This window comes from Passer domesticus, chromosome 8 (assembly GCF_036417665.1).
Source record: "Passer domesticus isolate bPasDom1 chromosome 8, bPasDom1.hap1, whole genome shotgun sequence".
Classification (NCBI taxonomy): Eukaryota; Metazoa; Chordata; class Aves; order Passeriformes; family Passeridae; genus Passer; species Passer domesticus.
The window spans coordinates 7,345,886-7,358,803 of NC_087481.1; the positions used below are offsets into that span (position 1 = coordinate 7,345,886).

Genomic DNA, 12,918 nt, shown 5'->3' on the forward strand with positions numbered 1-12,918 from the left:
TAAAGTCAGCTCCCTTGGTTCCTCCTGGGGCCCTGGCCAGGCTTTGGGAGGGACCCAAGAGGAGGATGAAACCAGATGTTCCCGCACTAGAAGTGCTGTCAGTTTGTTCATTCAGCACTGTCAGAGCTGGGCACTCTCACAGCGGGCTTGGAGCCTCAGCTGTGGCTGGAGGCACCTGCAGGAATTCCCAGTGTCCAGGAGTGGCTCTGCAGCCCTTGGCTGGGACAGCTTCCCCCAGCTGCTGTGTGGATCTGGGGGATGGTGAAGTCTGAGGGTAAATGATGCTGGATCTTTCTTAATCACTGCTGCAATCTTTGGTGGTGATGGTTGGGTGCATTACTGAGCTGCTCCTTTTGTGATCCTTTGCTGCTTTGAGGTGCAGTAAATGACACTGATTCCTTCAGTTGGAGTCTGTGTCTTTGGTGCTGTTCCTGCCCACTGGTAAAACAAAACTGGCACAGTCGGGCCAGATCACAGCAAAATGTCTCTTGTTAAATGTAAATGTGAGGAGTCAGTGCCATCAGAAATTCCCAGATGGGAAGCCCTTCCCTGGAGTTGGCTGGCTCTGGAGTGGGCTGAGGTCGCAGCACCGTGTGAGGAGTGGGGCAGTTGGTTAAAAGAAGCTGAACCCCTGGATGTCTTAAAATGCATCCAAAAATTGCATACGGAAAAGGAAAAGAACTTGTGGGTTTGGGCAGACAAAGATGAATTTGTTAACAGTACCTTGGAAACAGCACCTTCAGAAGGAACAGTTATTGTTGGAATGCTCCCACATGGAGCAACAGAAGGTTTTAATCTTGAGCTCTGATGCATTTGTGCAAGTGAAATATTAATATGATAAATAACTATGTACATATTTATAGTATAATAAGGCCTTCTTATATATATATATTGATATATATCTATTTTATATGTATGTCTATACCTATCTAGCTATATCTATATTTCTATATCAATATCTATATCTACGTATAAAATAGTAATAATGTGAAATAGTGCTGACAATACGAATTTGGCAGCTTTGGCTGCTCAGGGATGTAACATTAAACACTCTACAGAAAAGAATTGGCCAGGACCCTAATGTTAGAGGTAAACTTTGTGAGATTGTATACAATGAAAAAAGGAGGAAGGGATAAAATTGTCTATTTTTACAGGGTTTGCTGATACTGTGATGCAGAGTGCTTTGTCTGTTACTGTGAAAAATACCGTGATTCAGACTGCAGGGTTTTTCATGAACCAGACTATCTTCAAACTGCAGGATTTGTTGAACGGGTGAAGGGGTTGTTAAAAGAACAGTTGAAAAAATGAGGAGATGGAACCTGTCCCCATGGAGAACCCATTTCCCAGATGTGCTCCATGCCCTTAAAAATGGCCCACTGGGGAAATGGAAACCCTGTGGCTGTGCACAGCTGCACCCAATTTGCACCTACAACCATGGGCAGTGAGACTTGGACTGCCTGGGAAACTGTTCTGGGTGTGATGGCCCCTGGCAGGGCCAGCCCAGAGGCTGCAGGGCTGGACCTTCATGCATTGGAATTAATTAGGATAAATCCAAAGCAAATGAGAGCTGTCAATAGTGAGACAGGAATTCAGATTCCTCCCGGACACTTTGGTTTGGTAACTGCTCGCTTGGAGCTTGGCCTTGCAAAGGGTTCATGTCATGGCAGGAGGAATTGATGCAGAATATCAAGGAGAAACTACAATAATTTTGTTAAACAACACTGAACAAGATTGGATTATTCAACTCCATGACAGGGTAGCACAATATTTGATGTTGCAATTTTAAGAACAATTGTGAATAAAGGAGATACGCCTCCAATCACCACCGTTTGTGGAGATAAAGGGTTTGGATCCAGCAGTCCTAATAATGGAGCCAGAGTGTGGGCCCAGAGGCCAAAAAGCTCTCCCACGGCACGTGAAGGAACAGCTCTGGGGAAAGACAACACTGAATCCTGAAACCTGAGCAGGAGCAATGGGAATATGTCCCTGCAGCCAAGTATTCTGTGTGAGAACAAGGAGATATTACAGGATACTGTTTTACACATCCTGCCAGACCAAATCTCCTTGTTTGCCCCAATGGCCCCTTTGGAAAATGCTCTGATCCACAGGGCTCCATGTGGAGGCTGCTGTGACACTGAGGGACTTGCACACAAATTCCATCCAGGAGCCTGGGTGCCCTCAGGGACTGGGACCCGGCCCCCTTCCAGCCAAAGGGGAAAAGGCCCCACCAAGCCTTGTTAGCCACAGACAACATGGTAAAGCTGAACAGCAAAGGACCTTGGAGGCATTGTTCTGGAATGGCACCAGCTCCATGGACAACAGAATTATTGTTCCTAACCCAAATGAGACTGAGGAAAAAGAATGAGTAACCTTGTCACTGAAGTACTGCTGATGTCTGTAAGTTGTATCTTGAGTGTCAGCCAGAAACTTTGTTTGCCACAAACACCTCTACAGTTTCACCAAGGATTTGTCATTAAATTCTTATGAGAATGTAAAGATCAAAGTAACCAAAATACTCAAAATATCTAATTGCTGGAAATGTTCTCAACCGATGCTGGAGGAATGGGGTTCCCTTGGAGGGCCCAGGGAGGAGCCCTGGATCCATCAGCAGCCCACAGTGGGAAATGGGAAATCAGACCTTTGGTACTGGGAATGGGAGCGTCTGGGTGTGTGGACACTGCCCATAAACAGCTTCCTAAAGGATGGTTTGGGTCCTGTTTCCGGGCAATGCTGATGCCTCCCTTGAGGGTCCTTCGGCAACAACCACATGGAAGAGCTGGGGCCAAGAGAACATTTTTCACCCAAGGAGTGCCTTTGTTCTCAGAAAACCAAAGATTCTGGTTCACACTGTGCCCCATGTGCACTGCCCTGTCCTGCGGATATTACAGTAAAGATATAAATTGATTATTAGAAAAAATAGCAAATGATCCTGTTAAAATATCCAATAGTACATCCCAGGAGCTCCAACAAACGCAAATGGGGTTCTACAGAACCGCACAGCCTGGGATTATCTGCTTGCTGGCCAGGGAGGAACCTGGGCTCTCATGGGACAGGAATGTTGCATTGCTATCTGATGGGCTTGAAGACAAACAGTCAGGAATCACCTTAACAGAAAAAGCAGTTGAAGAGTGGCAGCAAGAAGAAAATTTTTCTTGGTGGCATTGGCTTTATGGCTGCCAAATTGGAGGCTGCTGTGAAATGAATTTGTGGCAGTGTCTGTTGTCATTGTAGTGTGAGCACTTGGTGTGTTATGATTTCATGTTAGAGTTGTTGTGACACTGTGCTGGAAATGGAGTATTGAGACTTGTCTAGAAAGAGACACAGTCTCAAGAAAAAAGGGACATTTGATAAAATAACAGGGAATAGCAATTAATTAGGGTTGTTTTAAAAGAAATAGGAATTATAGCTCTGAGTACTGAACAGCACTTAAATAAAGAACAAGACGCAATGCCTTTATGACTAATACCTAAATCTAAACTGTGTTATTGAAAGAATTGTTATGAATTGTAGTTCCTCTACAGGTTAAAGGACAAATTGAAGTCCTGAGGCCTCAGCACCAGGCCCTGATTGAGGCCTGAACACCAGGCCCTGAGCCAAAGTTCAGCTCTAGATAAACTTTGCCACCAAATCTTATATTTGTATCTACTCATTAATGTATCACTATGAGGAATATGATCTCTGTATGTGTTCATTGGTGAAACATGGATTTACCTTTCTGCATTTATAAAAGAGACAAGGCCCATCTGGCCTTGTTCGGGGGCTGAAGGATCAAAGTCACCTCCCTTGGTTCCTCCTTGGGCCCTGGACAGGCTTTGGGAGGGACCCAAGAGGAGGATGAAACCAGATGTTCCCGCACTAGAAGTGCTGTCAGTTTGTTCATTCAGCACTGTCAGAGCTGGGCCCTCTCACAGCGAGGTTGGAGCCTCACCTGTGGCTGGAGGCACCTGCAGGAGTTCCCAGTGTCCAGGAGTGGCTCTGCATCCCTTGGCTGGGACAGCTTCCCCCAGCTGCTGTGTGGATCTGGGGGATGGTGAAGTCTGAGGGGAACAGGTTCTGCATCTTTCTTAATCACTGCTGCAATCTTTGGTGGTGATGGTTGGGTGCATTGCTGAGCTGCTCCTTTTGTAATTATTTTCTAATCATTATTTTATTTACTTTTGTAATTTTTGCAGATTTACCTTATATAAATGACACAATTCCTTCAGTTGGAGTCTGTGTCTTTGGTGCTGACCCTGCCCACTGGCACAACTGACCCTGTGGGCTCTACAGAACCAAGGGGCCCTTGTGACACTGCAGGGCCTCCTGTGACCAGGGGACCATGGTGACGCTGTGGGGCTTCATGGAACCAAGGAGCCATTGTGACATTGTGGGACGTCATGGAACCACATAGCCCATTCTGACACTGTGGGGACTCGTATAGACAAGGGTCCATCATTTTCCTCTCCCTGCCCCTGCCCCAGCCCAGCAGAGCAGCAGAGTCAGGTCTGGCCCTGCAGCAGGAACTGCAGGCACTGGAGGTCAGGGACAGCCACTCTGGGTCTGGAATGCTCAGCAGATGCTCAGCTCGGACAGCTCCTGCAGCCCCAGGCCCAGCCCCGCTGCCCAGCCCAGCAGCAGAGTTGGCCCCGGGGCTCCTCAGGCAGCTCCTGCTGGCCCAGGGACAGGCCAGCCTCTTGCCAGGGCTCCTCTGCACACCCACGGGCTCCTGCTCTGCTCCTGGCCCATGCTAGCTGCTCCCAGAGCCTTTGCCAGGGGAACACGTCTGGGCTGGCCCCAGCAGCCATTGCTGCAGCCCCTGCCCTGCTGCCCAGAGCCCCGAGCTGGGGCTGCTGCTCTGCAGAGCACGGGGGCTGTGCTGCCCGGGGCCCTGGGCTGCCTCTGCTGGGCTCTGCTGCTCAGCCTGGCACACAGAGGCAGCTGATGGTGCTCCCTGCACTCACCCCCTCCCACACAGGCTCTGCGGGGCCATGGAGGGGGCTCAGAGGTGCCTGCCTTGTGCCAGGGCTGCCAGAGGGGCTTGGGGCTGCCCTGGATCCTCCTGGGGGAGTTCCCTGAGGGTCAGAGCAGGCAGTGCCCAGACTCCTTTCCCTGGGCCTGCTGTGTCCCTGGGCTGCAGAGCTCTCCTGGCTCACAGCAGACATTCAGTCCTTGATCTCGGGGTGAGCCCAGCCTGGCCAGGCCTGTGCCCAGTGAGCTCCACTCCCTGCTGCTCCCTGGCACACACTGTCCCTGCAGGTCCCCTGTGTTCTCCTGGCAGCTCCCAAGGCCCTCCAGACAAACCTTCCCCTGCCATCAGCCCTGGCACAAGCTGCAGAGCCCCAGGAAGGTTCAGCACAGACCATTCAGCATCTGATGGGCACTGGCCACCAACAAGCAAAACCTGACCCAGACCTGAGTCCCCTGAAGGCCCCAGTGAGACCCTGATCTCATCCCTCTGAGCCCTGGGAGAACAAGGAACACAAGGATCCTCTTGAGAGTCCTGAGAGTGACTCTGGAGGGGAGCAGAGCCTTCCTGCCCTGTGGTCAGGAGATGCCCTTTGCTGATGGAGCTGCTGTGCTGTAGCCCAGCTGTGTCCCAGCATTGCCCATGGCCTGTCCCTGCCTGAGGGCACAGCACGGACACGCAGCAGGACAGTGACCAAGCTGCAAGAGCACTCCGGCCTTCCACCCACAGCAGGGCTGGGAAGAGGAGTGTGGAGTTGGGCAGAGCAGATGTGGAAAGAGGCAGGGCCATTGTCCCTGGCCGTGCTGCTGTGCTGGGAGCCCCTTCCCTCCACCTCTGCTCATAGGCACTGCCCCTGCAGAGCCAGAGAAGGGCTGAGGAAATGCCTTGGACACACAAGCCAGGGAAATCACTTATTTTTATTGAAATGCATAAGAAACAAACCTCCTGAAAGTCTTTGTATTGCAAAAGAAAAGCAGATGTTAATCTAAAAATGCAGAGTAGTACCCCAGTAATTTATAAAAATATTATAGCACCAGAAAAATAGTAAGGAAAAGTTCCAATGAAGAAATGGACAAATCGGGAAAAAAATGGTCAACATTGTTGAGATTACATTCTGAAGGTTCTGAGCAGAAAAAAAGATAGTTTATTGATTCTGAAAAGATACAGTCATTATTTTCCTCAGGCTACCCTTGAGCTCCTGGTTCCTCAGGCTGTAGATGAGGGGGTTCAGGGCTGGAGGCACCACCGAATACAGAACTGACAGTGACAGATCCACGGATGGGGAAGAGATGGAGGGCGGTTTCAGGTAGGCAAATGTGCCAGAGCTGATAAACAAGGACACCACAGCCAGATGAGGGAGGCAGATGGAAAAGGCTTTGTGCTGTCCCTGCTCAGAGGGGATCCTCAGCACAGCCCTGAAGATCTGCACATAGGAGAAAACTATGAACACAAACCGACCAAAATATAGAAGACCACCGAGCACAAGAAGCCCAACTTCCCTGAGGTAAGATTTGGAGCAGGAGAGCTTGAGGATCTGAGGGATTTCACAGAAGAACTGGCCCAGAGCATTGCCATGGCACAGGGGCAGGGAAAATGTGTTGGCTGTGTGCAGCAGAGCATTGAGAAAACCACTGGCCCAGGCAGCTGCTGCCATGTGGGCACAAGCTCTGCTGCCCAGGAGGGTCCCGTAGTGCCGGGGTTTGCAGATGGACACGTAGCGGTCGTAGCACATGATGGTCAGGAGAGAAAACTCTGCTGAAATGAAAAACACTAAAATAAATAGCTGTGCAGCACATCCTGTGTAGGAGATGTTCCTGGTGTCCCCTGCCACAGAGAAATTGGGAGAGTCCTCCTGGCACATCCCCCAGGCTGTGGGGTGTGCTGGCTTCAGGAGATCCCTCCAGGGGACATTGCCCTGCATCCACTGACTCACCATGTGGAGGGCTGTGAAGATCTTTCCCCAAGTGAAGTTTCAGCTCAATGACTTCCTCAGCCTGTCTCTGCCTGGCTCCTGTCCCCTCAGTGCCTGCAGGCAGAGCCCTCAGCCCTGCTGGGCTGGGAGAGGAGCTGGTCCTGGGAAGAGCTGTTCCTTTAAAGCTCAGCAGCACAGACACAGCACAAGGACGTCAATGACCCTCTTGGGACTTGGGTGTTGTTTACATCAGACTCAGTCCCTGAGAGAGCCTTCAAAAGACTTCTCCAGAACTCAAAGTTAAATTGAAACTCCAAAGTTTCTTGAAGTTTTAATGGGTCCCACTGAGGGACACGACTGAGAAAGTGTCCCCAGGTTCCAGTCAGAGCAGAACACTGCAGGCAGTGATGACAACTGGGGACAAACAAGGCAAAGGTGTCTCTGGTGCTGAATAAACCTGGATGTGTTTCAGGAATGCAAAGGGCCAAGGCCTGAGCTCCAGCCCCTGGCCAGGCAGATCCTGTCCCTCGCTCATTGCTCAGAGCTCTTCCTGGGATGGGCAGTGGCATGTGGGGATGTGCAATGCCAAGGGCAGCACCATGGGGCGGCCCCTGCCAGGCTGCTGAGCAGGGACAAGCAGCCACCCTGTGATGTCACACAGCCCCTTGGATGTCACACAGCCATCTGTGATCTCATACAGCATCCTGTGATGTCACAGAGCACCCTATGATGTAACACAGCCACCTGTGATGTCACAGCCCACTCTGGGATGTCATACAGCACCCTTGTTTTGTCACAGAGCCAATTCTGGGATGTCACCCTGGAATGTCATGCAGCTGCATTGTGATGTCCCAGAAGACTCTGTGATGTCAGAAAGTTGCTTTGGCATGTCACAGTCTGTTCTGTGATGTCACAGTCTTCTCTATGATGTTACACAGCCACCTAGTGATGTCACAACCCACTCGCTGATGTCACAGAGCCACCAGCTGTTATGTCCGGATCTGCTCTATGGCCTTATATCCTACTCCATGATGTCACAGACATCTCTGTGATGTCACAACCCCCTCAGTGATGTCACAAAACCCTCTCTGTTATATCATGCTGCCACTCTCTAATGTCACAACACACACTTTGTCCTCACAGCCTGATCTATGATGTCATACAGCCATACCATGATGTCACAGCCTGCTCTGTGTTGTCACACAGTCTCCTCTATGATGCTGTTGCTGCTCAGTGACCTCACACAACAAACTCTGTGATGTCATAGCCCAATCTGTGACCTCACACAGCCCACTCTGTGCTGTCACACAGCCCCTTGCTGACATCATAGCTGCTCTGTGCCTCTAGGACACAGCCACAGAGGTGCCGCTGTGACACAGCCCCCTCTGGGACATCCCCCAGCCCCTGCCAGTGCTCAGCCCCTGTCAGCTCTGGCTGTGCCCTGCTGGTGTCCCTGAGCTGCCCTGGCAGTGCCCCAGCCCTGCTGGGTTGTGCACAGGAGCTGCTCCTGGCCAGAGCTGTCTCTCTGCAGCGCTGCCCTTGCCAGGAGCTGCCTCTGGGCCAGGAGCCCGGCCCAGCTCAGCAGCACAGACACAGCACCAGGACTTCAATAACCCTCTGGCGCTTTGGTGCTCTTTGCATTCGACTCAGTCCCTCAGAGTGTGCTCAAAAACCTGTCAACATCTCAAAGTCAGATTGAAACACAGAAGATTTCTTGAAGGGTTAATGGTGCCCATTGAAGGACACAACTGAGAAACTGTCCCCAGGTTCCAGGTAGAGCAGAACACTGGAGGCAGTGATGACAGCTGGGGACAAGCAAGGGAAAGGTGTCTCTGGTGTTGAGCAAACCTGGATATGTTTCAGGAATGCAAAGGGCCAAGGCCTGAGCCCCAGCCCCTGGCCAGGCAGATCCTGTCCCTCCCTCCTTGCTCAGGGCTCTTCCCGGGATGGGCACTGGCATGTGGGGATGTGCAATGCCAAGGGCAGGACCATGGGGCGGCCCCTGCCAGGCTGCTGAGCAGGGACAAGGAGGCAATGAGGCTCCAGGCCTGCAAGGGTCACTTGTCTCCTGCTCCTGGCTCAGGCCCAGGGCCAGCAGCCATGGCCAAAGTGCTGCCCAAGTTGGCTCTGTCAGGGCCTTGCAGCTGCTGCCCATCCCTGTGCCCTGTGCAGCCCAGGCTGTCCTACGGTGTCCCTGCCCTGCGCTTCTGTCCCTGCAGGCTGTCGTCATCCCCCGGCTGCCCCACCTGGCTGGCCCCTTCCTTTGCTGACAGCTCTGCCTCCTGCCTGCCTCTGCCTACCCACACAAAGCCTTGGGCTGCTCCAGGCTCCTTCTGGGGGATGTGTTGCACCACAGCCCTGCCCTGGGAGGAGAATTCTTTTCTCCTCATGTCCACTCTTGGGCTCCCCAGCTGCCCCTGTGTTGTGTTCCACCACAGTGAGGGGCGCAACAATTTCCTCAGGGCCCGGAGTCTCAGACCTCAGGCAGACACCGATGACCAACAGGGAAAGGATGGCAACAGGATGGATCTTGTTTAGGAAAACCCAGGATCCTTTATTGTGCCAGGGAACCAAGACAAGAAATGAAGGGGCTGGGGTCATGGGTTTAGAGGTGAAGTTTAGGGTCGGGGTCCAATAGCAGAAGGAGCAGGGGACTGGAAATGGGTGGATCGAGGAGGACAACCAAAAAAAATCTAAGCTGGAGACATTGCAGTAGAATTTAAACCAATAAGGGTACATAAAAGGAAGAACATTCTGGGGCCATTCCTTATTTGACCGGATGGGGTGGAGTGTCTTTTCCTGCGATTGCAGAGGCACACCTCACAGGGTAGAGGGGTGGAATCTGCTTTCAATTACACCCCTCGCCCGATGGTGTCTGTCTGGGTAGAATCCCTACCTCATGGGGCAGGGGCACTCCACACCCTTGGTGCCATTATTTCTTTCTCTAGCTGCTTTTTACAAGAAAAACTCCTCTCTGATACCACCCTTCACTCCCTACTGGACTACTCCTGTTCTGTCTTCAGACACCACACCACCGAGCCCAGAGCCATCAGCCTCTCCCTGCTGCTTATGTGATGAGGCCTCCAAACCCCATCTTGAGGGGTTTTTCAGTCTTCTCCAGGTCTGTGAAAAGGAAAAATAGTGGTCAAAGTTATTTTCTCCCAAATCTTGCAGTGACAGAACAAGGCTCAATATCTCTGAACTAAATGAGGGTGGATTTACATTTCTTAAAAGGAGGAAATATTTTACAATGATGAGAGTGGCACAAAACTGCAACTGTTTTTCCAGAGAAGTAGATGCCTCATCCTCGGAATTGTCCAAGAGCAGGACCTTTGTGCAACCGGACCCAGTGAAACAACCTCATCCCCAAGCACAGAATTCCTGTTGTGTGGGTTCTCTGCTGTGCTGGGTGCCCTCACAACGCTTCTGGCCAGAATGTCTGCTGAGGGCAGCCAGGCTGCTGCAGGGGCAGTGACCTGACAGCCATCACCATGGCAGCCCTGTCCCCTGGGCCTGGCTCTGCCCTTTCCTCTGCCCCTGCCGTGTCTCTGCTGGCATGAAGGGTTTTGTCATTCATATCTTGTCGCCAAGGTGCTGGGGCCAATGGCTTCCCAGGCAGGCTCCTGGAGCAGAAGTGGCTTTTCAGAGCCCAGGCAGAAATGAGCCCTGAGGCAGCAGCTCTGCAGTGCTGGCCACCAGGCCGGGCTGCCAAGGGAGGCTTCTGGTCATGCCCTGCAAGCAGCTGCTGCTGCCAAGGTGCCTTTGGTGCCTCAGGCTCTGCCTGGCACAGCTGCCAGCACGGCACTCTGCCCTTGTGCCCGAGCCCTTCCCTGTGCTGGGGCTGGCCTGGGGCTTTTCCTGCAGCGGGACCTGCCCTGCTGATGGCACAGGAAAGGCAGTTCCTGCTGGAGCAGGAGGCTCTGCCTGCAATGGGCTCCAACAACTCCAGCCAGGCCCTGTTTGCAAAGCCCCCAGTGGGAAATGAAGGAGGGGGTCATGCTGCTTTTGGGGTGAATAAAGCTGAAACCAGCCTGACTCCTCCATCTCAAAGTTCCACATTCTCAGAGGGAGCTGGAGCTGTGGCAGAGCTGGAAAAATCCCCAGAGAAAGGAATAACCAAGGGACAGCACTGAGAGCTTCTGCAGAGCTGACAAGATGGACAAGCCTGGGCACATCTGACTGACAAGGCAGCACTTCAGACTAGAAAAGCCCCGTCCCAGATTTTAACAGCAGCATCTCCTGACATTTCCCTTCTTGCGGAGTGTGGAGATTCCTCCCTGCAGTGGGGACACTGCTCAAGGTCACAGCTCCAGGCTGAGCCAAAGGACTCAGTCCCACCATCCTTGTTCTGCTTAATTACTAGTTTTGCTTTAATAAAATTGCTTTGAAATCACTGCCTAGTGCTCTATACAATATAATATGTTACAGCTCTTATACCTTAGAATAAATATTTCTGATTATTTTGAAGATAATTGTTTCTAATCATTACCATTATAGAATATATATATAAATACCTCCAGCTTGCCAGCCTTAATTCTGTGTGACAAATTCTATAAAGGTCTAATTCCCCCTTTATAATTCTTTACATAAAAATTCTTGAAAAGTCTAGGGCTGGGGTTGGAACCAGTTGTTCTAAGGCTCCTCTCACACCAGCGATTTACAAATCCTGGAGGTCCTTGAGGGTATTTGGGAAACTGTGGCGCCTATTGGGGCTCCTTTCTGCACCTCGAGACCCAACAGGAGCCTCTGTAATAAACTTTGCCTGCAGCTCCCACTCTGCCAGGAACCTCTGTGAATGGGACATCCCAGCTCTTTGGCAGCCTGGGGACTCCTGGGATTTCACCATGGAATGGCTGTGACTGCCTCTGACCACAGGGCTCTTTACCAACCCCAGAAACCCCTGGGAGGTGTCCATAGAGCCCCTGTCTCTGCCTGTGACATTCCAGCTCTTGAACAGCCTGGAGACTTGGAAAGTCCCCATGGAACCCTTCTGAGGGCCTGTGACAAATCTGATCCTTAGCAGGCAACCATCTCCACCAGGACCCTGTTGGAATGGGTCATGGGATCCCAGATGCACAGAACTGGCTGAGCTGGGAGGGACCCATCAGGATCCTGGAGTCCAACTGCTGGCCCTGCACAGGACACCCCAACAATGCCAGCCTGGGCCTGGCAGCGCTGTCCAAACACTGCTGGAGCTCAGAGAGCCCTGGAGCTGGGACCCTTCCCTGGGGAGCATGGGCACTGCCCCAGCAGCCTCTGGGCAAAAACCTTTTCCTGAGATCCAACCTGAGCCTGCCCCGACTCAGCTGCAGCCGTTCCCTCCAGTGCTGTCCCTGGGCACCAGAGGGAAGACCAGGGGTCACACCAGGGCTGAGAGGGACAGACACCCCCACGGCCTCCCCAGAGATGAGAAGGTCGGAGAGTCCCCCCAACCCCGAGCACCCTCAGTGGTGAGAGGGATGCAGAGCCCCTGGTCCCCAGCCCTGCACAAGCATTCCCTGAGGCCAGCGGGATGGAGACCCCTGAGGCGAGGGGACAGAGAATGCCCTGAGCACCCCATTGGCATGGGGCTGAGAGGGACGGAGAGCCCCCAGGCATTCCGTGGGGTGAGAATGATGGAGACGCCCTGGGGAATGGCCTGGGGTGACAGGGACAGGGACACCCCCTGGGGGACAGGGACACCCCCTCAAGAACGGCCTGGGGTGAGAGGGACAACACCCCCCAAGCCCTTCCCAAGCATCCCCCAGGGTGAGAGGCACAGAGACCCTTCCAGCATCCCCTGAGCACTGGACAAAATAAACTTGGCAGAAATCAAACTTCAATCTGCATAAATCACTTGGATGAAGATTTGATTTTCTCACAAGTCACATGTGAGGAAAATACAAATAAATCCCAAACATTAATAAACCAACAACAGAAGCAATTCTGTGTCAATTCCAAATTTCATTGGTTCCTGCACAGCTCCAGCTCAGCTGCTGGAAGATTCTGATAAAAAAAAAAAAAAAAAAAAAAGTGAAAATTTGACCCAATAGAGATTATTGAAAGGAAGGAAAAAATCTGT

The 12,918-nt window shown here is 52.0% G+C and overlaps 2 protein-coding genes across 2 annotated transcripts in view; both read right to left on the reverse strand.

Annotated features, from left to right (window-relative positions):
- Positions 1–12,918, reverse strand: part of LOC135305562 (zinc finger protein 850-like) — a 243,967-nt gene that overhangs the window by 78,520 nt on the left and 152,529 nt on the right. The window lies entirely within an intron of this gene.
- Positions 6,090–6,704, reverse strand: LOC135305983 (olfactory receptor 14J1-like; the record flags this gene model as incomplete). Its single annotated transcript, XM_064429558.1, has 1 exon — positions 6,090–6,704. A coding segment is annotated over one exon (615 nt), but the record flags the coding sequence as incomplete, so codon positions are not given.